The sequence below is a fragment of the Crotalus tigris genome, unplaced genomic scaffold, assembly GCF_016545835.1.
Source record: "Crotalus tigris isolate CLP2741 ecotype Arizona unplaced genomic scaffold, ASM1654583v1 scf7180000017685.4511686, whole genome shotgun sequence".
Classification (NCBI taxonomy): Eukaryota; Metazoa; Chordata; class Lepidosauria; order Squamata; family Viperidae; genus Crotalus; species Crotalus tigris.
Genome location: NW_024096565.1, coordinates 3,730,422 through 3,753,028, shown reverse-complemented (window position 1 = coordinate 3,753,028; position 22,607 = coordinate 3,730,422). Strand labels below are relative to the sequence as shown.

General features: G+C 36.4%; 1 protein-coding gene across 3 annotated transcripts in view; it reads left to right on the top strand.

The window, feature by feature from the left end:
* The window catches only part of PCCA (propionyl-CoA carboxylase subunit alpha), a 243,730-nt gene that overhangs the window by 96,482 nt on the left and 124,641 nt on the right, over nucleotides 1-22,607 (top strand). For all 3 annotated transcript variants that reach the window (XR_005556076.1, XM_039337756.1, XM_039337758.1), the window contains exons 13-16: nucleotides 9,439-9,582; nucleotides 10,698-10,772; nucleotides 16,277-16,345; nucleotides 20,939-21,014. Coding sequence is in view for 2 of the 3 variants with exons in the window: in XM_039337756.1 (XP_039193690.1) it covers nucleotides 9,439-9,582; nucleotides 10,698-10,772; nucleotides 16,277-16,345; nucleotides 20,939-21,014 (364 nt within the window). In the remaining variant the exon portion in view is untranslated. The remainder of the gene's footprint in view (nucleotides 1-9,438; nucleotides 9,583-10,697; nucleotides 10,773-16,276; nucleotides 16,346-20,938; nucleotides 21,015-22,607) is intronic.

Genomic DNA, 22,607 nt, shown 5'->3' with positions numbered 1-22,607 from the left:
ACATACCCAATTCCAGCAACCGTTCCTTATATGCTTTAGCCTCCAGTCCCCTAATCATCTTTGTTGCTCTTCTCTGTACTCTTTCTAGAGTCTCAACATCTTTTTTACATCGCGGTGACCAAAACTGGATGCAGTATTCCAAGTGTGGCCTTACCAAGGCATTGTAAAGTGGTATTAACGCTTCACGTGATCTTGATTTTATCCCTCTGTTAATGCAGCCTAGCACTGTGTTGGCCTTTTTGGCAGCTGCAGCACACTGCTGGCTCATATTTAAGTGATTGTCCACTAGGACTCCAAGGTCCCTCTCACAGTTATTACTATTGAGCAAGGTACCCCCTATACCAGTGGTTCTCAACCTGTGGGTCAGGACCCCATTTGGGGTCGAACAACCATTTCACAGGGGTCGCCAAACAACGTAGTCCGCCATTTTTTTCCCCCTTTTCCTTAGCTGTGCTACTCCCTTTTATTCTATTGGCTTTTGAAAGCCAATAGAATAGATTCTCTTGAATACAGTCTAATTCTATTGGCTTTCAAAAGCCAATAGTTATTGTCCAGGCTATCTCTGCCCTGCTGAGCCCGCCAAAAGTCCCATTCTGCAAACGGTGCTGCAAGTTGTCTGCAGCGAAGGCGAGCTGTCTGGAAGTTTCCACCCCTCCCTGCTGAGCAACTACTAGAAATGTAAGTAAAAGAGTGCCAGGGATGGGAGGTGGGAGGCCGGCGGGTGCAGGGAGGGTTGCTGGCACGCGTGGGGCCCAGCGGGTGCCTTACCTCCCTTGGGCTGGGCCAGCTGGTGGCCCAGCCGGTGATTGGCCTGCGCCGTCTCTGCCGCTTGCCAGCTACGCCTTGGCCGGTGCAGGGGGCAGCACCACGCATGCGCAGCACTCCCAGGCAGGGAAAGTCCTCGACTTACGACTGGTTGGGTAGTCCTCGACTTATGACTGGTTGGGGTCGTGGCATTAAAAAGGTTGAGAACCACTGCCCTATACTATACCTGTACATTTGGTTTTTCTTGCCTAAATGTAGAACCTTGCTTTTTTCATCATTGAATTTCATTTTGTTAGATAGTGCCAGTGTTCAAGTCTGTCCAAATCTTTCTAAACAGAATGGTTGTAGTGAAAGGTTGTAGAATGAGGAATACCTGTAAGCAATGATTTAATGTAGATTGTTAGTGAATTTTATAATATTTTTGCTTGTATTGAAAAATAAGAGTGTTGGAAAGACTAACAGTCTGATGCTTACTGGTATTTCTTTTGCAATGGCAAGGGTTTATTGTTTTGTTTGCTATTTTGAGCTTAGTGTCTTTTTCACTATTTTATTGTGATCACTGAGGAGCAATGAAACCAAAAGACTTTCCAGATGGAGAAACCACTATAGTTGGAAAGAAAGATTATTTAAATGTTGTTTAGACAATTTGAAAAGATTTGTTCTTTCCAACTTTATCAGAAATATACTAACCTTTAATTAGAATGTTTGTCAAGTACATTTCTCTAATTCTTCTGTCTTGGTTGCATATTGTCTCTAATTAGTGCTTCAGTTTGAAGTTGGTGAGTAGCAATCTTACTGGCCTCATCACCAGTTTTCCCAGTTGATTTGTCACTTTTCTCCAGCCTTCAAGTTTGATGTCAGTTAGCAGACTTATATCTAGTCATTCTTTTTGTTTTCTTTCACAAGGAGCCAAATTTTAAAATCTTGATGACACCCCCCCCCCATATTTAACTCTACAATGATAACATTGCAGATGTGTTTTTGCTGACAGTCATTTTGAATGAGGTTTTCTCCTTCTCCCACTAATATCTAAGTTTGGTGTTTGGCTTTTTTTAGGGGTTTTAGCATACTGCCTTAACTATATTATTAATGGCTGTATTATAGATGGCTCTCCTTTTTAATCTCCTGTGCAAGGGCCATCTTTTAAAACAAGTTATATTTTTTAAAAAAAATACTTATTTAGGAGCAAGTTCACCTTATGGCTAAAACCTAAGTTGGGTTTCTTTTTTGCTTTTTAATTTAGTTCATTTAACTGGTCCCATTTTTTTCTTTACTGGGGGGTATTGCTGTAATGCTATGCATCAGATAACAATCCAGAAACTGACTTTTGGTAGCCTTACTATGTATGCACTATTGAACATGTTTCCATTTGGCAGATTTATACACTGCCATTTATTCTTGCAACATGTGAACAATAAGCTCATTTAAATGTCAATACTCTTGCCTTATGTTCTCCCTAAACAAAACAGATTACTTACAGTTTTCAAATTAGAATTTCTTAAAATACCAGTTTTTCATATATTCTTCACCTAGAACAGGGTTTTTCCAACCTTTTCACCCATTGTAGCACTTTTAGGATATGGCAACATCCAAGTACCACCAGTCGCCTAGCAAGGTGTCAAAAACTTGATGACCCAAAAAAGAAAAAAGTGATAAAGTACAAGTATTCCTTGACTTATAACAGTTTGCTTAGTGACTGTTCAAAGTTACAATGGCACTGAAAAAAGTGCCCCCCAAGCCACAGCCGAGCAACACACCTGCCCGCCCGCCCGGTGGCGCTCTTCCTCCTGTCCGAGGTTTTCATTGTTGTGAGCATTTCTGTTGAGGATTGGCGGTGGGGGTGGGGTGGAGGGTGTTTGATTTTTATACCCTCCATCTGCTGTGTGGTTGCAGCAGGTTTTGATCACTTTACATGACTCTGTGACCGTCATAAATATGAATCAGTTGCCAAGCATCTGAATGTAAATCAGAAGACGCTGGAGATGCTGCAACATTCCAGCTGATCAGCACTTCTTCTGGGCTCAGCAGAAGTGCCAGGATCAGTGCTGCTTTCCAGCTGATTGGTGCTTCTTCAGGGTTCAGCAGAATCACCAGGATCAGCACCGAGCTCCAGGTGGAGCCTGGCGCTGATCCTGGCTTTTCCACTGAGCCCTGACAGCCTGAAGAAGCGCCAATCAGCTGGAAAGCAGCACTGATCTTGGCGATTCCACTGAGCCCTGACAGCCCTGAAGCTCCAGCCATCTCTCACTCAGGCTTGTGCGTAGCTGCCACCGGTTCAGCTCATTCCCCTCCCCCACTACCACTTTTCTAGGATGGTCGCGTACCACCTGCCAGGTGCCAATGTACCACAGGTGATACCTGTACCACTGGTTGAAAAGCCCTGACCTAGAACAATGGAAAAGAATCTTTCATTAAATTCCATTAATTCTTAATAAACCCTCACCTCATCTTAGCCTCAATTATCTGCAGAAAACGATCAAGATAAAGATATCAAGATTGAATTCATGAGATTAAAATACTCATCTAACAAGATCAGTAGGTAAATCAAATAGAGCCAGATCAATCCACAGGAAGGACCCATTAAAAACAGAACACAAAAACAGAACAGAACACCATTTGTTTTTACCTTGTTGAATTATTAAATTCACAATTCAAGCCCCTCAGAGCATTATTAATAATCTATAATAGCCTAAATTATACTTGTACACATACACATATGCACATATTGAGCAGGAAGTACCCGCAACAAATGAAAGGATTGGGATAAAAAATTAATTAAATGCAAGTAATTAAAATTAATTTCCTGCAAAATAAGATATCCCATTTAAAAATGAATTATTTTTCCTACCTGTATAGAGGTTTCTACCCATTTAATCAGATCCAATGGATTGGGCATGCTGCAGATCCTGCCGGCCTTTCTAGTGGTGGAAGCAGAAGAAGGGCTTTTTTTGCCGTAGCCTCTGTTTTATGGAATATTCTCCCCTCAGAGATTACAAACAGAGATTATCTGTTGGCTTTTCACACAGCTTTAAAAACCAGGCTACGTACCCGGCCTAGGCCTTGGAATGTGTGAAGGACCCCATTACTTGACTTTACTATTAATCAATCATCACAATTGCTGTTTATACTTATTTATTTTGTGGATGTTTTATGTCTTTTAAATTGTTTAAATTGTTTTAGAATAAATGAATAAAATGCACTTTTGTGGTTTGATAGAATATTGTCACCCTTAGAAAATATTAGATTATTAAATATAGCATACACTGTATTAAAAAGATGATACTGTACATAATAATAAGAACATCAGACTGATTGAATATTTTGGTAGGCATGCCTAAAACAGTGATAAAGAGAATGACAACATTGCAACATAAAAACTGATATTGGAAGCTGTTGCCATTCCAGTGTCCAATCTGGTCCATGTCTCTCTGCCATTTAGCCACGTTCAAACAAATTTTCAGAATTGATTGATCAGTGAGATTGGTAACATAATGCCAGATTCTCACTTGATCTACCTATGAAAATGTATAAATGAAAAAATGTACTTTTATACTGACCCTTTAGCTACAAATCCTCCCTGAACATGTTTTAAAAGATCCTTAATTTTGGCTATTTTACCAATAACTATACTCGCAATTTTCTGTTAAAGAAGAATTACCTATTGAAAACAAAAATTGACACAAATATAAAGAATGAAACTATTCAAGCACTTTTTAACAGTTAGAAAAGTGATTCATAAAGGTAATGATTATCTACATTTGCCTAAGACTGGCTAGAAATGTGAGAATTGAGCCCATGATTAGCCTGCTTGGGTGTGGAAATGGGTCACTAAGGAAATTGTTTTTTATCAAACCGAAAGATGGTAAAGAGAAAAATGTAAGCACAGGGGTTTTATAGGTGGAAAAAAAAATTTAAGATGCCACAAGCAGTTTTGTATTCTGTTGATATGGAGGCTCCAGGCGATAATCAATGCCTCCTTGATGGAGGGGTCTTTCCCGCAAGCTTTAAAGGAAGCGGTGGTGAGGCCCCTCCTCAAGAAGCCTTCCCTGGACCCAGCTGTTTTGAAAAACTTTCGTCCCATCTCCAACCTCCCCTTTGTGGGGAAGGTTGTAGAGAAGGTGGTGGCGTCTCAACTCTTGCGATCCTTGGATGAAACCAATTATCTGGACCCTTTTCAATCTGGTTTCAGGCCCAGCTACAGCACTGAGACTGCTTTGGTCGCACTGACCGATGACCTCTGGCGAGCCCGGGATAGGGGTTATTCCTCTATCCTGGTGCTTCTTGACCTCTCAGCAGCTTTCGAGACCATCGACCATGGTATCCTTCTGCGTCGTCTCGGAGAGGTGGGGGTGGGCGGCACCGTATTGCGGTGGTTCTCCTCCTACCTCTCTGACAGGTCGCAGGTGGTGTTGGCGGGCGGACAGAGATCGACCCCTAGGCGCCTCGATCATGGGGTGCCTCAGGGCTCGGTCCTGTCCCCCCTCCTTTTAACATCTACATGAAACCGCTGGGTGAGATCATTCGGCGACATGGGGTGAGGTATCATCAGTACGCGGATGATACCCATTTATATATCTCCACCCCGTGTCCTTTCAGTGAAGCAGTCGACGTGATGTGCCGGTGCCTGGAAGATGTGAGGGTCTGGATGGGGGTGAACAGGCTTAGACTCAACCCTGACAAGACCGAGTGGCTCTGGGTCTTGCCTCCCAAAGGCCAACTGGATGGTCCATCTTTAGTCCTGGGCGGGGCAAATTTACCTCCCTCAGTGCAGGCACGCAACTTGGGTGTCCTCCTGGACTCACAGCTAAATCTGGAACATCATCTATCGTCTGTGGCCAGGGGGACCTTTGCACAGGTTCGCCTAGTGCACCAGTTGCGGCCTTATTTGGACCGGGAGGCTTTACCTACAGTCACTCATGTCCTTGTCACCTCAAGACTGGATTACTGTAACGCGCTCTACATGGGGCTACCCTTGAAGGGCGTTCGGAGGCTGCAGTTGGTTCAGAACGCTGCACTAGCTTCCTGTGGGTCTCCGGACGCAATTCAAGGTGTTGGTTATCACCTTCAAAGCCCTTCATGGCATAGGGCCAGGTTACTTACAGGACCGCATTCTGCCGCACAGCTCCCAGAGACTGGTGAGGTCCCATAGATTGGACCTCCTTCAGGTCCCGTCGGCCAGACAATGTCGGCTGGCGGGCCCTTGGGGAAGGGCCTTTTCTGTGGTGGCTCCGACCTGGTGGAATCAACTTCCCCCCGAGGTTCGAACTACTCCCACCCTGCCGGCCTTTAAGAAAGCCGTTAAAACTCTCCTGTTCCGGCAGGCCTGGGGCTGATGTCCCCGGGGGGCCGGGATATGATCGGACTTGCGGTATGACTGTATTATTTTATTGTTTTATGATTGTTTTAACTTTGTACGCCGCCCTGAGTCCTTTGGGATTGGGCGGCATATAAATATTTGAAAATAAATAAATAAAATAAATAAATAAATATACAAATGGACTTGAAGAAAATAAGCAATAACTATTGGGAAGACTTCAACAAGAAAAGGGGAAGATGTGAGAAAGGAACTCAAGAGTATTCTCCCTTGATTTTCTTTGATTTAAGAAAGAGGGAAGAAACAACATTGTCAGGCTTTAAAGATTTTGTTGTTATGGCCTGGATCAATAAAGTAGATTTTTTGTATGTCTTGTGGTGCCTGTTTCTTGACCTGGTGTATCTCAAAGGGCTGACACTTGATATGTAAGCTTTAACAAATATGATCATCTCAGCACCTTGAATAATGTGATGGACATATATCTTTAGCTGAAGCGTTTTTGGCAGATAAACTTCCAAGAAAAAGTCTGTTTTGGCAAATTTCTCTCTCTTTGGCGAATGTTTTCTTTAAATTGTGGTCTTTTTCTTTGTAAGATAATTATGTATCTCTGATTCTCTTAGGGACAATGTTACATGTTTATATACTTAAAAATTACTGAAACTGGATGGGCTCTGAGGTAATTTTGATTTGAAATGGGTACGTCACACAACACTTGGAGAAGAGTGGGTTGATTATTTAGTGTGTAATACAGTTACACCCTTCCACCCAAATATTACAAAGGACAGGATTTCCCTTAGAGGAGGAAAGATTCTGACAAAAGTATAAGGAAATGTCCTTTCTACTGAAAAAAGCTACAAAGAGAATTGCAAAAAGGAAAAATACTTTTCTAACATGAATGTAGTTAAAGAAGAAATTCTAGTGGCAAAAGCATTGCTTTTGGTGTTGGCATATACTTTAATATGATAGATATATATTAAGTTATATTAACTTCAATCAGCACGTCCCTTTGCAGTTAGCATTTCACTTTTATGGTTTATTCAAGTATATTTTGAGACAGATTTGAACAATTACTCCTTTGTGTTTCTGTTCAGAGTTAAAACTGAATATTTGCAGTAGATTTAAACCAGAATTTTTTTTCTCATGTCAGACATATAACTTAGTACAATGTACAAAAGATGGTAAGCATGTTTTAAACCAGTCATTGCTTGATTGCTAGAAATCAAACTAGCTAGAAAGAATAGAGGAAGAAAAAATTGCTAATCTTTTCCCTGACCTAATAGAGGGGCTTTAGTTCTTATTTCTCTCCTTACTGTACCGTGGTAGATTAGCTGTTGCATGACAGCTGAGAAAGAGACAATCTGGTGGAGCCTAACTCTTGGAAGATGGTTATCAATTTGATGGAAAATGGCTGCTGGAAATAGAAAAATAAAAATGCAAAAAATTAATAAATTCACTGTTAAAATAACAATGACTGTGTGTATGCTGTTCTTAGTATGAAAATAAACATAGTATAAAAAGACAATTAACTATTGTTTCAATCAAATGATTATATGATTGAAATATCCAACTGTTTTTTGCTTATACTTTGCTCCCCCCCTTTTATAACTACTTTTTTTTACAAAGAAACTGTATTGATGGAACAGACAATAATATTTTTAAAGACAGTGTTTAATTGTATAAATGTTGATAAATATTAAAGCTGCAGAAATATTTTGCTTTCAGAATGAGTTTCTACCTAGCTTGACCATAAAAAATGAAACCCTATGTTAATTATGGTGAGGTTACTATATTTCATATTAGAATGAAAACTCAGTTTAAAAAAATACAATGAAATAACTCAGTTAGAATGATTTCAAAGTTTCAAATATATTGAAAAAAGTTTCAGTATAGTTATCTTAAAATAAAAAATAAAAAAAAATCAGATTCACTGAGAAAATAAATATGTTCCCCCAAATGTATTGATAATTTACATATTTGATGGGGTAGAAGTTCAGTATAGATGAAGAACTTTCTTGGCATTTCATCAAGAGTCTTAATAAGATTGATATACCTGGAAAGTATAAAGTATTTGACAGTGAGTCCTAAAGGAAGCATCTTAATCATATAATAAAACCTTCATTTTAGTATAATATTTAGAATGGTGCTTATTTCAGTGATGTCACTGAAACAGCTAAGTTATCTTAAAATATGGTGGTGTAAAATTTTAAATGCACAGAGAGCTAATTATAAGTGCCATCTGTTAATTTTACTCCTTTTTTTTGGCAAAGACCATTATAGAGATATTACATCCGACAAAATGTTATCCTTCAATTATGTACTTCAAACAAATACTTCATTTGTTCAGTGACCTTTTTTGTGTCACAAATACATGAAGTATGACAACTCTTAATGGAGAAATATTTGTGAAATAGTGTTTCTTAAGACAGTATTTCAAAGACAAAGTATTTCAGCTGCAATAGCACTTTACAATAAAACAAAATGATTAAATCAATCCTCCCTCCCTCCCTCCGTTAGGGTGCACAGTAACATTATGGATGAGCACTTATTACGCTAACTTGCTCTTTAAATGTACATATTTTATCCTTATTTCAAGCCACATTTGCGAAGTTAAATATGCATTATATAAATCTGTTTTACTAGTCAGAGAAACTCTTGCACCACTTCTCCTTTTTGGTTTAACTGGGAGTGAGGGTATTCCCATGACAGCATGATCCTGAGTTGTTAGCAGCTATTTGTTGAGAGCATGCAGTGATTCTACTGGTCCAGCTCTGCTATTATGCATGCTAAGCACTACAGAGATAAGTCTGTATGGAAAAAAACAACAACCCTGAAGTATCCATCTGCTCATTTCTGCTACACTGCATTGATGTAAGATTACGCTAATCTCATTGCTTGTCAGGACAGGTTAGTGAAAGCAGGCGTGTGGGTAAGACTTAGCTAGTCTGATTCTATGGAAGATTGTAGACTGCTCCTGTACATGCCATGTTAAGTGTAGCAGAACGGGCTGATTATCAGCCAGCTTTTTGAAATTCAGTCAAAATGCTTTTGTATTTCTAGATTAAAAGTTGTTCTCTTTTTAAAAGTCATTTCCCCCAAACAAATGTATTCTTATCTGTCCAACTATCCAATCTTATTTTAGCCATTACCTGCAGTTGCTTGATTTTGTTGTGTATCTATTTTCTGCAATAAATATTAGACATATAATTTCTGTACATCTTGTGTGACAAAGAGATCATCCATATTACGTATTGTAAATTAACATATCCACCCCCCAACCAAATTTTGTTTTTAGGTTGAGATATTAGAAAGTTTAGTTGTGTTGTTACTGATTGACTGACTGACAGTTCTTAACCTTGCAGGTTGAACATCCCATCACAGAATGCATTACCGGTTTGGATCTAGTCCAAGAAATGATCCGTGTTGCTAAGGGATACCCTCTCAGGCACAAGCAGGCTGATATCCCCATCAACGGCTGGGCAGTTGAATGTCGAGTGTATGCGGAGGTAAAAAATAACTGTTAATAGCTGGAAGGAGAATTGCTGTAGAAGAAACTTGTTAGGTATTGGGAGAAGCTAAGATTTCTTTTTGTCTTGTTCCATTCTATGTGCATGAATGGCTTTTCTTTTTCATTCGTTTTATAAAATTATTTAGATCAGAGGCAGCTACATAACATATTGGAAAAAAAGATTATAGTGGTATTTCAACATTTCATACAACATTACTTATTTATGAAAGCAAAGGCAATGTACTGAGCCCTTTTTTAAAAAAATTGTTCTGAAAAGAAAATGTCGTTGCTGTACATTTCCAATAGATATTATAGACTATATACCTATAATAAACTATATGGCTAAATATTATAACCAATAATAGTATTTTTAAAACATCCCTTTTTATTTGGAATTGATCAAGTTAACTTTTATGTATTGTGCCATTGGGATTTGAAGTCAAAAGTTGATTTCTGTTTTACAGTCAATGTTAGGATAATTTGTTTAGTTCTCTTTATATTGGATAAAACATGTTATTTTTTTCTGTTTCCTCTTTTCTTCTGATACAATTTACATGTCAAATACAATTTACATGTCTGAGAATTTGAATAAATAATACATACAGTAATGTGGAAATTTTATCCATATGTTTGGGTCAAACAGTACAAATTGCATTTAAACTGGGATGCATGCCTTAAATATAATAGTGTTATTAATTTATACAGGGTATGATCCTGAAAACCCTGAGTGTTGTGTACAATTCCAGAAAAACTTGTCTGCGGAGTATTACTCTCTCTCTCTCTCTCTCTCTCTCTCTCTCTCTGTGTGTGTGTGTGTGTGTGTGTGTGTGAATATGTGGTGAATATGCGCCCCTGCTATTGTGCTTTCTTTTAGAAAGATTGTCCTTGCTTTAATAAAGGCACAGCAGGGAGTTTTTAGCTTTAACAAATCTTCCATGACTTGAATGGAAGAAGCAGTTTCATAACCCTACTAAAATAAGTCATTTTGAAAACAAAATATAGTTTGTCCATATTTAAAGTGGAGGAAATGCTTAGTTTCCCAGTGGCTTAACCTTGCTTCTGTGCTTTGTCTTACAAAGTTAATACCACTCTGTGTTTTGAATTTCATTTCAGGACCCTTACAAATCTTTTGGTCTGCCCTCTATTGGTAGATTGTCTCAGTACGAAGAGCCCCTGCAGGTCCCAAATGTAAGTAATTCTGATGTTTTATTATTTCTTATTTTCAAAGCATGAAGAAACCATAGATTTCATATTATTTTGTAGATTTGGAAGACTTCAGGGCTCCTTAAGGCTAGTTGTCCTAAACTATTTCTATAAACCAATGAGGAAGATAATTAATTATATTAATTAGTGGTAATTAGAAATGAATTGTAGTGTACCCAAACAAACATAAACAAACAAACCACCAAAAGCCATATATATTGGGACGTACATCTAAATAAACTCTACATAGTCATTCTTTAAAGTGTTGGACTAGCCATGACATAATTCTGGCTTTTATAATGTTATGCTCCCCTTTCTTTAGATTTGAAGCTTTTTCAAAGATGAAAGGCAATTTTCTATACATAATGAAAAGTGCTTTATTATACTGTAGAAAGTTCTTTTAGGAATTCTTGTTTAATTGGTTGTTACACAAAAGGCAAGTGCATTTCTGTTCTTCAGGGTAGCCAAAATATTAGGTGCAGAAGCATAAAATGGTGTTGGCTTTGTGAAATGACAAAGGGGATACTACTGTAAATACGATTATTTACCATTATTAATTACATGGGGAAAATGGGGAAATGTTATATTCCTGAAATTTAAATTTGGTGAAACTGAATCTAGGATTTATTTGATTTCTAAAATTGTTTTTGCCTGTATGCTTCCTATAGAAGTTTGACTTTTTGTGGGGGGACTTTAAGAATTCAAGCTGTGTTTAAAAGCAGAAGTATAATATGTAAAGGTTTGCTAAATTCTATATGATATTAAATGGCAGATTTAAACACGCACAGACAAACACATGTTACAAAATGTGTCTTAATATTTAATAAAAACCAAATGAATTAAGAAAGAATTTCCAGTAATTACTCTGGGGGTGGGTTGAGGTTTTTCACTATGGTGTAATAGCTAACAGGATGTCAAATATTTTGCCCTTGCAAGTTTTTGCAATTTGCAATATTCTGGACATGAGACCTGTTGAAAGTACAAGTGATAATGGACAAACTCTACCTCCTATGGTCTTTGTCCCACCAAATCTTTCTTCAATTAATGCTGCAGCAGGAGTTTTATGTAATAACATTTACACTTATGAGGCATCCAGAGAAAGAAAAAAACAATTAAAATACCTTAAATGTTCTGCTTACTGCTGTTATTTGCTTGTGCGAATGTTGCATGTCAGCTAAATGGATCACAAAATAGATAAAGTGATTGGGTGCAAGAGAGTGCATGCTAAGCTTTGTCTATCATTATTGCTGGGAGCAATCAAATTGATGCCAGCAGGACAGTAGATGCGTTGACAGCTGTAATTATGTATCTCCATGGTGATCACTTTTGGCCTGTCATGGAGGCCTGCAAGTCCCCTCCTTTGCAAGCATTTAATCAGATTGGGCTGTCACTTGTCAGGTAGACATGGTGGGTTGGGAGCTGTGCTTAGGGGAGAGGTGAATTGAAAATGAAGGGTGGGAGATGCCTGATAGATTCACATGCTCCATCATGATACCGAGGGAAGAAATTTTAATTATGTTGGACGCCTAAGAGTAATGATTTTTGAGGATTTCATATAAAGTGCCTGGGCCTTTCCCTTTTGGTGTGCTCTCACCACTGTGTTAAAATAGCACTTTTTTTTTTTTTTTTGCAAATTGTGTTGGTTTATTTTGTTTTTCTTTTTATAAGCAGCAGGGCTTATAAATTAAGAGAATATTCTGCCAGTGGTATGTACCCTATACATTTATGGTATTAGTACAGTAAACATTTCTTAGTATTTCCCTTATAAAGATTAATCATTTCTTTTATTTCCAAAATTGACCAAAATAGAATTATTTGCCGAAAGAGAAAGGTATAGTCAGAGAGGTCTAGTGATTAAAGCATTAGGCTAGAAGCCAGTCAACTTGTCTCAGCCCAACCTACTCACCGGGTTGTTGTGGAGAAGATAGGAGAGGAAGGGATATTAGGTATGTTTGCTACTTTGAGTCATTTATAAAAATAACAATGGCAGGATATAAATAAACAATAAATAAAAATAGTACAGACGTACAGTTGCATTTGGTGATTAGGACTCCAGGCTTGCAATGGTTATGGAATGATTTTTTTATTTAATGTAAGCTTAATAGAGTTACATATGGGCTCAGCCTTGCCACAAACAAAGTAGCAAAATATATCCTTGTTTATATGAATCATTTTTAAGACCTCTGGCAGCAAACACTTAAAGCAGTGTTCCTCATTATAGGAAATTATCAGCTATGCTCATTTAAGAACATAAGTGGTGTTCTGCTGGATTAGATCTCTGGCCTATTTAGTCGCCCAGCAAACTCTTCTCAAAGTGGGCAACTAAATGCACAAGAAAGCCTAGTAGGCTCTAAGTTGAAAGCCTTCCGAGACAGTCAGAATATCATCAAGGCTAATGGTCATTCAGCTCTCCAAATTCTCCAGCTATCATGATCATTTTGAGAATTGAAATGCGCACATGTAGATATTGGTCAGGTTGAGGAGCTCTTGGGGTTAATGCTTGTGCATGAAATGGAGAACTTATTCTTAACCTCAGTGTTGTGATCCTGTGGCAATTCGATTGCATAGATTCATACTTGGCCTTCAGAAAAAGAAGGTGACTAGATTTTTCATTCTAAACAGTAGTGCTGACCTTTATGTTGATAGGAAACATTATTTTTTATTATTCTAATAAAATAAACAGGCTTTCTCTGCCTTCACAACTTAAGATGTTAATATATTAAGAACCCTAAAAGCCGTATAAATACAACAAAAATGATTGGTAGTCAAGACCACTGAAATTCAAAAATATTCACTTTTTAACAGTTTACTTATAATCCTATCTTTTTCCATATCTGGTATGTGTTTATACATGATATTTGCCTTTAAAGTGTCTCAGAATTTGCTTGATCCTAAACAGAATTAACTACAAAATTATGTTTTTCTCATGCTATGGACAGAGACTTGAAAATCCTGAAGTTAATAACTAGCTGCTGTTACTGTTAAACTTCATTTTAAATAACCTAGTATTGATTTATATAACATATTTTGGTGTACTTGCATAAATAATATTGTATTTTGCAAAAAACAAATGTACTAACTAAAGGCAATCACAGGAATAAAAACATATGTAGAATATAACAAAATTACTGGCACTGAGTTTTACTATTTTACTGAAATTAGGATTAAATGTAGCATGTTTGCTCAAGACTATATACCATCAGATTGAAAATTGACTATATATTTTCTTTTAAATTGTTTTAAATTTTGATTCTCTGTCAGTTTATTTCCATATATTCTGCAGCTAAGCAAAATAATCACTAGTCTCAGGAAACATTAATAAGATCAGCAACTTCCTATTTTTAAAAAAAGATTAGCATAGGAAGCCCTTAAGAAGAAGAACGTAAAGTTAACAAGGGTTTCTGGAAAAAATAGAACCATTTAGTAAATAAAATTCTTCTTTTACCTGTGTAACAGCACCGTTTTACTATCTGTTACAATAAATAAGTTACAGTATTTTATATGATCAGTATGGAATCTTAAATAGAATGTAATGTACTGAATGGCATTAAAGGTGCTTTTTCCAAAAGGCAATTGGACTTTCTTGTTTTTTTTTTTTCTTCAAAAATGTTTTATTTCTCATCCAAGAAGCTTCCATGACCTGGATGAATAAGAATCTCCATAGACATTCAGATATCATGAACATTTTTTTTCACTTAAAACTTTTAAAAGTTTTCATTTACCTTGCAGTTTAATATTTGCAATTTCTTAATCGCCACAGCCCTGCTACGTTAGCTTGCAAGTAATAGTGCATGTTTGGAACATCAAAGGCATAACTTATTTAAATGATTGCTGCCACATTGTTGCATAATAAATCTTGTTTCGTGAATAAATATATTCCCTTCTTTTTGGGTTACTCTGGCTTCCTTTTTAATTCTTTAGCTTAGAATTTTTTGAAGAGAGATTTATATTCAGATTTATATCAGAAAGTTATTTTGTTCCCTTCCCTTTGTTTTGTTCTTAAAATTCTAATTTTTAAATATATATTCTGTGGTGAAAGTGATGCAGAATTTTGAAAGTTAGTTTCCTTCAAACCTCAGTAGTTGTGCTTGTACATTTTCTCTTCTCCTGTGGAATGAGGATAGCTAAAACCATTGTTCTGATGACTGGGCATTTCTAAGGCATCTTGTTTGTTTTCTAAAGAAGGTGCTTGACAGTTGCTGTTAGAATTAAGAAGCCTGCATTAGTAAATGTGTAATTATAAGGCACAATTCATCTTTTTTTTAATCATGAAAAAGTGTGATGCAGTTTTCATAGAGTAAAGCCTATTAGGACATGTCATTTGGATAATAAAGTCATCAGTGTGACCTCATGTGGATATTGTAGACAAGAGGTTCTACATCTGGTCCCTTGATAATTGCCTAAATTAAAATCTAAAAGCCTAACAGCCGTTGGGTTGACCTCTTTCTGCCTTGTTGCAGACAGATGAACTGCTGTTTTATTACAAAAAATTCTTTTCCCCAGGTGAAGATTGAAGGGAGTTTCTAAGCTCGTTTCCCTCAGCCCTCCAAATCCAAATGCAATATTTTTGTGTTATATCTCTTTCATCCATTGAGGTTTAGTTTTCTTCCCAAAATTATCAGTCTATTAAATGTTCTTGCTTTTTTTTTTTTAAAGAAAAGCGTATGTGTTGCAGTTAACATGCTTTACAAATTTCAAAAACTAATCTATCAAGGACTTATTCTAGAATTAGTTATTTAATAGTTAATGTTTATTTTTAACGTGCAGCCTGATAAAAAGTAAATAAATTAAAATTATATGAATTAATAACACTAAGTTTTGTTGGTTAATTAACAGTTAGCAGATTCTTCAAATAATTCAGTAGTTACCAGAGGCTTGTATGTGTGTGTGTTCATGCACACATGCCTTCATACGTCCATGCATTTATCTTTCCCACCCAGTCTGAGACTTTAAAAAAACCTGTTTAAAACTGTAACTTTGCAAAAAATTCTCTGAACATCACTAAAATTGCATACTTGAGAGAAATCCAAGTTTTAGACGAGAGTGAAAAAGAAAAGGAAATGGCTGCATTTGTGAAAGTTAAAAACCGAGAATTAAAAGAGGCTAGCTTATCAGCTCTAAGGTTTCTTTTTGGTATGTCTGAGTATTCTTCTGGAGTAGTAAAATACTGGGTGTAGTAACAAATACATGATATAATCACAGAACACAGATTCTTTTTGTGAAAGATGCTGGTAAAATCAATAATTACAAACATGTTTTACGGCAATGGTGAATTCCCAAGTGGAGGATTTAAGACTTAAATATCAAAATACAGAGATAAGATTTGTGGAAAACTTTGTCTTATGGCCCATTGTAATAAATGCAACTTTCAAAGAAAAGAATAATGACCATACTTACTCCTCCTCCTCCTCCTCCTCCTCCTCCTACTACTACTAACTAACCTTAACCTCCTCTTTATTATAAAACTAATTTATCTGAATTTGTTCTAGGTTCGTGTTGACAGTGGCATACAGCAAGGAAGTGAAATCAGTATTTATTATGATCCCATGATTTCAAAAGTGAGTTAATTTTTTATCCATCGAAATACACATGCTATTTTTAAAAATGTATATATATTGACTAGTGTAATTTCCTCATAAGAAAGCTAAAGAGATTCCTTCTTTTGGTAAAATCTTTGCTATAGTAATCCACTGAAAGTTATTTGATGATGGTTACCTTTTGAAATGTACTTTTGTTTCATTCTGTGTGTAACAGGATACCATTTCAGTAGAATACATATGTTATGATATAAAATTGTCTCAGGGATGTCATTATTTAAAAAATAGTTTTATTTTGGAATACAAAAATCTTATGTCTTTGTTCTATAAACTTTTAAAATGTGAATTATGAGAAAACTAGGCAATTCATTACAGCGTTCTGTGAACATAAATCCTTTTGTCATACTTTTTAGCTTTCAGTTTTTAGTGATATCTGAGTTAACTGTGTTTTACACTTTTTAAGTCAAGGTATAAACAAGCCATTACTATCCCCTTTTCTTTATGTCAGTGGTGGCGAACCTATTGCACGGGTGCCAGAGGCGGCACTCGGAGCCCTCTCTGTGGGTACACGTGCCGTTGCCCCAGTCTTGCCTCCCCCGCGACCCCTCCTCACCAGCAGCCCCCCTGGAGGAGAGTCACCCCCGAGCGTGGCCTGCACAGAGCAGTGCAGCCAAGGATATGGCAGCCAGGCAGCATAGACAAGACTCTGCCCTCACGCCCCATCATGCACAGTTGATGCTGTGCAGTGCGGGCAGAGGGTGTGACCACCATGGCACTGCTGTGCTGGGCGATCTGCAGCGGGCCCTGGAGGTGGTGAGTGGCCCTGCGGGCAGGCGGGATGGGGGTGGAGCGGGGGCGGGGACAGTTTTGGGGCACTCGGTCTCTAAAAGGTTTGCCATCACTGCTTTATGTCTTTGATCAAGACACAATTAAACCCGAACATTTTTAATAAACTTTTAATTGCTATTTATCTACATTGGTACATTATGATTACAAGGTTCTGAAAAGTCACAATCTTGAATCATGATTGTTTTCATAACCTGGTTTGTTTTGTAGTAGTAATTGAACCTTGCTACTTTGTAAGAGCACTAGTCAGAGCTTTCCATTCTTAACTGAAAGGTGCAAAAAACTAATTCTTATTCTGATTAATAATCTGGAGTTGTGGCATCCTGGCTTAGATGTTTAACTTGAAGATACTTAAACCATAGTAGAATGAACTACTAATACTTGTGGACTCTCACAAACCTCATGGCTTCTAATATATCTTAAAAGTATTAAAATCTGTCTTGTTTTTGTTAATGACTGTAGTTTAATGTTTTGCTGGATATAAACCTCAATTTCTCATTAACATTGGCATATTCTGTTCCTTAACTATGTGTGGAATTGGAAGTTTCAAAATTAATTAACTGGACAAGGTTTGGTTATCACAACAAGCTGTAGCTAATTTGAAACAGAAAAGAAGGAAAAGATTGTGATTTTTTTTTTATAATTAGGTTGGATGAGAGGACTACTGTGCTACAAAGAAAAAGAACTCTGTTATATCAAGCCAAGGCCCATTGTAGTCCAACAAGTTGTTTCCCACAGTAGCCAAATTAGATTATTGTAGAATGGTCTCAGACAAGAGATAGAGATATACTTCTCACTATTTCCCCTCTACAGTTAGTATTTGGAAGCATATTACCTTAGGCCAGGAGTAATATTGCACCTTCAATAGTGAAAATCCTTGATATATCTGATGTTCATGAATATATCTTGATTCTTTTTAAAACCATCCAAATTATTCGCTATCACCAGACATTTGTAATGAATTCCACAGGTTTATTTGTTATTAACTCAATTGGTATGGTTGCCCATCTCACCAAAGGAACTCTGGATGGCTAACCCAGCACAAAATAACTACCCCTCCTCCCCCCATATATAAAACCTTCAGTGGCAGCTGGGATAAAACCCAGGTTAAATTCTTTTTACTGCCAGAGTTAATTTTACTCTTTTTTGTTGTTATAATATACTTCCTATTTTTTAGAAGAAAACTTTACAGAAGTTTATTTTGTAACACAAAACTGTAATAGAATATTTTCCAGAGACTTATGTTGGTCTTTTTGTTAATATGGTTGATACTTTTTTGTATTGTAGAATAGCGGCCTTTGTTGCTTGATGGCCTGGCTGGGGGGAAGAGGGAAACCAGACAGCACGAGTGGTGGCTTGGTACATGCTCATGTGTGCAGTTTGACTTGTGCAAGTGGCAGGTCAGCATTCATATGCACATACACAGCTTGATTGCGCAAGTTGAGCTCCATGCACACTGCTGCTCAGGCAAGTTGAGCTGTGTGCGCATTACATGCATGCTAGTCCACTGCTCGTGAGGCCTGGTTCCAAAAAGGCCATGGCCCGGAAGTGGGCTGCAGTCCTGGGGTTGGGGAACCCTGTTGTAAAATACATTCAGCTGAACCTCATTACCTTATTTTTCAGTTGTCTTCTAGCCATTATAATTCAAAGCATCTCTCTCTTTTGTTTTTGGTTTCTTTTATTTTAATCATCTCTACTTTGAGAAGTTTCACAACTTATATTCAAGTGTGACTATATTTGCACCTAGTTAACAACTTCCATGATGTACAAAAACTAGCTATAACATCATTGCAATCAGGATTCCTTATTTACAATATCTTACAATAATGCACAAACACCAGTTAAGTTTTAATTTAGAATTGCATCTTCTTTGCCTGTTTCCAAGATCAATTATCCTAAGGCATAGAATTTGATATTTACTAATTTTATTATTTTTTTACTCAAAGTACATGTATTGAAGATATCTGCAATTGAGCAGCAAATTATCAATGTGAAAAGGAAGTAATCTCTGGGGAAGAGAAAATAGAACTAGCAAAACTTTTGGCTTGACAAAAAATTAGTGGAGACAATATAATGCACGAAAGTGGGCAAAATTCTGATAGATTTCCAGATGAATGGAACATAAATTTTATAGATATATTAACAGCTATATTGTTAGAGGTATATAATAAATAATTTAATCTTTCTGTATTTCTCCTATCATTTTATGTGACCTATATTACAGTATGGGGAAGGCCTTCCTGGGTATGCAAACTACAGATTAGAATCTTGGCTCACGGTGGATGTTTAATTGCAGTACTATCCAGGAAGCCACAGAAAATAATACCATTGATAATTGCCCATCTCGATTTGGATTTATAAAAAATAGACAAGCATTTGATAATCCATTCTAGATTGATATTTTAGACACTGCTGTAGATAAATGACTACCGATAAAAAAGAATATTTGTAGCTCAGAGTTGAACTTTGGGGTTCGTAGTGCTCTGTGAGCTTCATGGTTTTCTTGCAGACATTTTATAGTATATAAAAATAGTATATAAAAATAAGAGCAAACCTCACTCCCTTCCACCACTGATGAGGTTACCTGGTTTGGTAATAAAATGTCTACAGGGAAACCAAGAAGCTCAGAAAGCACTAAGGGCCCCACAGATAAATTCGTATGTAGAAATTTGCCCCAAATGTTAATATATCCAGTCAGAGTATAAATAAAGTCCCAGATAAAGATTTATTCTTTTACAAGCCTCTGAAAATACTTTCACTCTTTCAGAATCACTCTCAACATTTTGATCAGGCATGATCACTGATTTAAAATTGTGACCAGATATTGATTTTATCAAAGAATTAGATTTTCTACTGTTTTCTAATATGTTAGATTTTATATCATCTTTGATATAAAAGAGAAGAAATTCCACAAATTCCCTTCCCTTACTTTCTGTTGAGTTGTATCCAGAATTGTCTCTGTTTCACTGAATCTCTCTGCTTTACCAGATTTCTCTTACACCCACAGAATCTGTGTTCTATTCTGTGGCTCAGTTCTCTAACTCCCCACTCTGCCAGCTTGCTTGGTCTTCTGGCATTAGCATGTGGCTCAGCGAAGGGTATCTTTTTTAAACAAAATTCTTTCAATTTCCTATGTGATATTCCCAGTGTTTATTGGTAGGATGGGATTATTGGGTGCACCTTAATTTTATTTTAAGCACAAACACAAATAAAAAATATCATCTCCTCCAGTCTCAACCTAACAACATCAGCATCACTTCCAATCCATTGTGTCTTTTGCTGTCCTACTACATACTGCACCCTCAAAAAAAGTTGGGATTGTTCTTTACTGTTTTATCACATGAGTGGTCAGAAATCATGTAACTATCAATTCTATACATGCCTGTTTGTCAGAAGTTAATAAATGGTCTCATAAAATTACCAGATGTAGAATGCAGTATAGTACTGTAATAGTATGTTTGAACTGTATCCTGCAAGTACTTAGGGAAAAAAATAGAAATATGTATATAACGTACGTTTTAAATATCAGGTTCCTAATTTGGAATAAATTTATAGATACAGTATGCAGTGAGGATTGTATGTTGTCATGCCTTCATTTGGCAAAGATACTAGACAAAATTCTGACTTAACAGAAATCATAAAGGTTGAGGAATAAACGTATGTATTGAAACTTCATAATATTAAAAAGGAATTATGAAATAGGCAGCATATTTGAAACAAAAAGATGTTGGTTGTGATAGAGTTCATTTTTTTTAATGTGTCTTCTAGCTAATCACCTATGGATCCAACAGAAATGAAGCTTTGCAAAGAATGGAAGAAGCCTTGGATAATTATGTTATAAGAGGTAAATTAAAAGTATAATTATTCTAGGTATCATAGCTTATTTAACTGTCTTAAATCTTTCAGATTGGTTCTATTTTAATGGAGTTTAAGCTAACTTTATAATGTTATGTTATATGCTTCCTGTATTGGTTCTAATGTTTTATAATACTATATGATATTTGTTATCGTTCTGATCAATGACTTACTTACTTCCAAAATGGAACAATTTGGTAGCAGTATACAAATATCTTTAAATGATCTCATTGCATCAGCAGTAACACAATTAGTTATTCAGATATTTTCTGTATAAGGACAATTGAGTCTAATAAGCCTGAAATATTAACTTTTGTCAAAGCATTATTTAAAATACACTAAAGTTTCTCTTCCCATTGTCTACAAGAATTAGAATCTAATTCTTTTTCCACTCTTGTTAAAATTTGAGTAACAAATAGTTTCATCACTAACAATATTTTATCAAGAATAATGGGGAGGGAGTTACCATAAGATTTATTGATTGGCTGTAGTAGATTAGGTATTTCTGAAAATATGTTAGTAGGTACTGTAAATACTTCTGTTTATCCATATGAGGCAAACAATATTTGCACTGAAGTGAAAAATGATTTTAAAAATTGTCATTTTCTTCTGTTAATTAAAGTATAAATCCCAGTTCCCAACCAAAAATTTCATATAATTACTTAATAGTATCAAAGCAAGAGAAAAATAACCAAAACAATCACTTTCCACAGATAATGTACCATAATGTTTGAGATGATTTAATGGTAAATAAGATGGTATTTTGACATCAAGAGAGTTCATCTAGGTCAATTTTGCAAATATTTCACAACAATATTTCTAATTAAAATATAAGATGAAGAACACTTTATAGGACTTCTAATTTAGTTTCTTTAATGAGATTTACTATTTCCCATTTCAATGTTATAAACTTAGAGCAAAAAATGAAATGCAACATTTTTATTAATATATATATATATATGTAAGTCTTTAGTTGTTCGGGTTTTCTCCCGCGTAAAATTGGAAGTGTCTTGGCGACGTTTCGACGAAGTCCCATTCGTCATCTTCAGGCTGGTGTTTTCAGCTTCGTGCTTTGAGCAGCAAGCCTGAAGATGACGAATGGGACTTCGTCGAAACGTCGCCAAGACACTTCCAATTTTACGCGGGAGAAAACCCGAACAACCAAAGACCTACATACAAATACCCGCGAAAACCTCAGAAAACATATATATATATATGAGCTTCCTTCTTTTCTTGCAGATGTTTTATTACCCTAATTAGATAATATCATCAGTGCTAGTAAAAAGTGCTATTTGCTGTCAGTTTATATTTTGGTGTCTTGCCTGTTTTAGGGATTCTTTGTTGGTTATTATTATGTCTTTATATAGTAATTGAATTAGAGCTTAGATATTGGAGAGGAAGGCTCAGATCAGGAAAAAAAATTACATAGCATGCTAGCATCTCTGAATTTTGGCCAGGAGTCCTAAATCTGATATTTCTCATTCATCTAGTTTGAGCAGCTGGATGGAGTCTTTATATCTTGTTAGCATTGTATAAAGTCTTCCTACAACTGCTATTTTCATTGGCCCATTTTTTCTTAAAA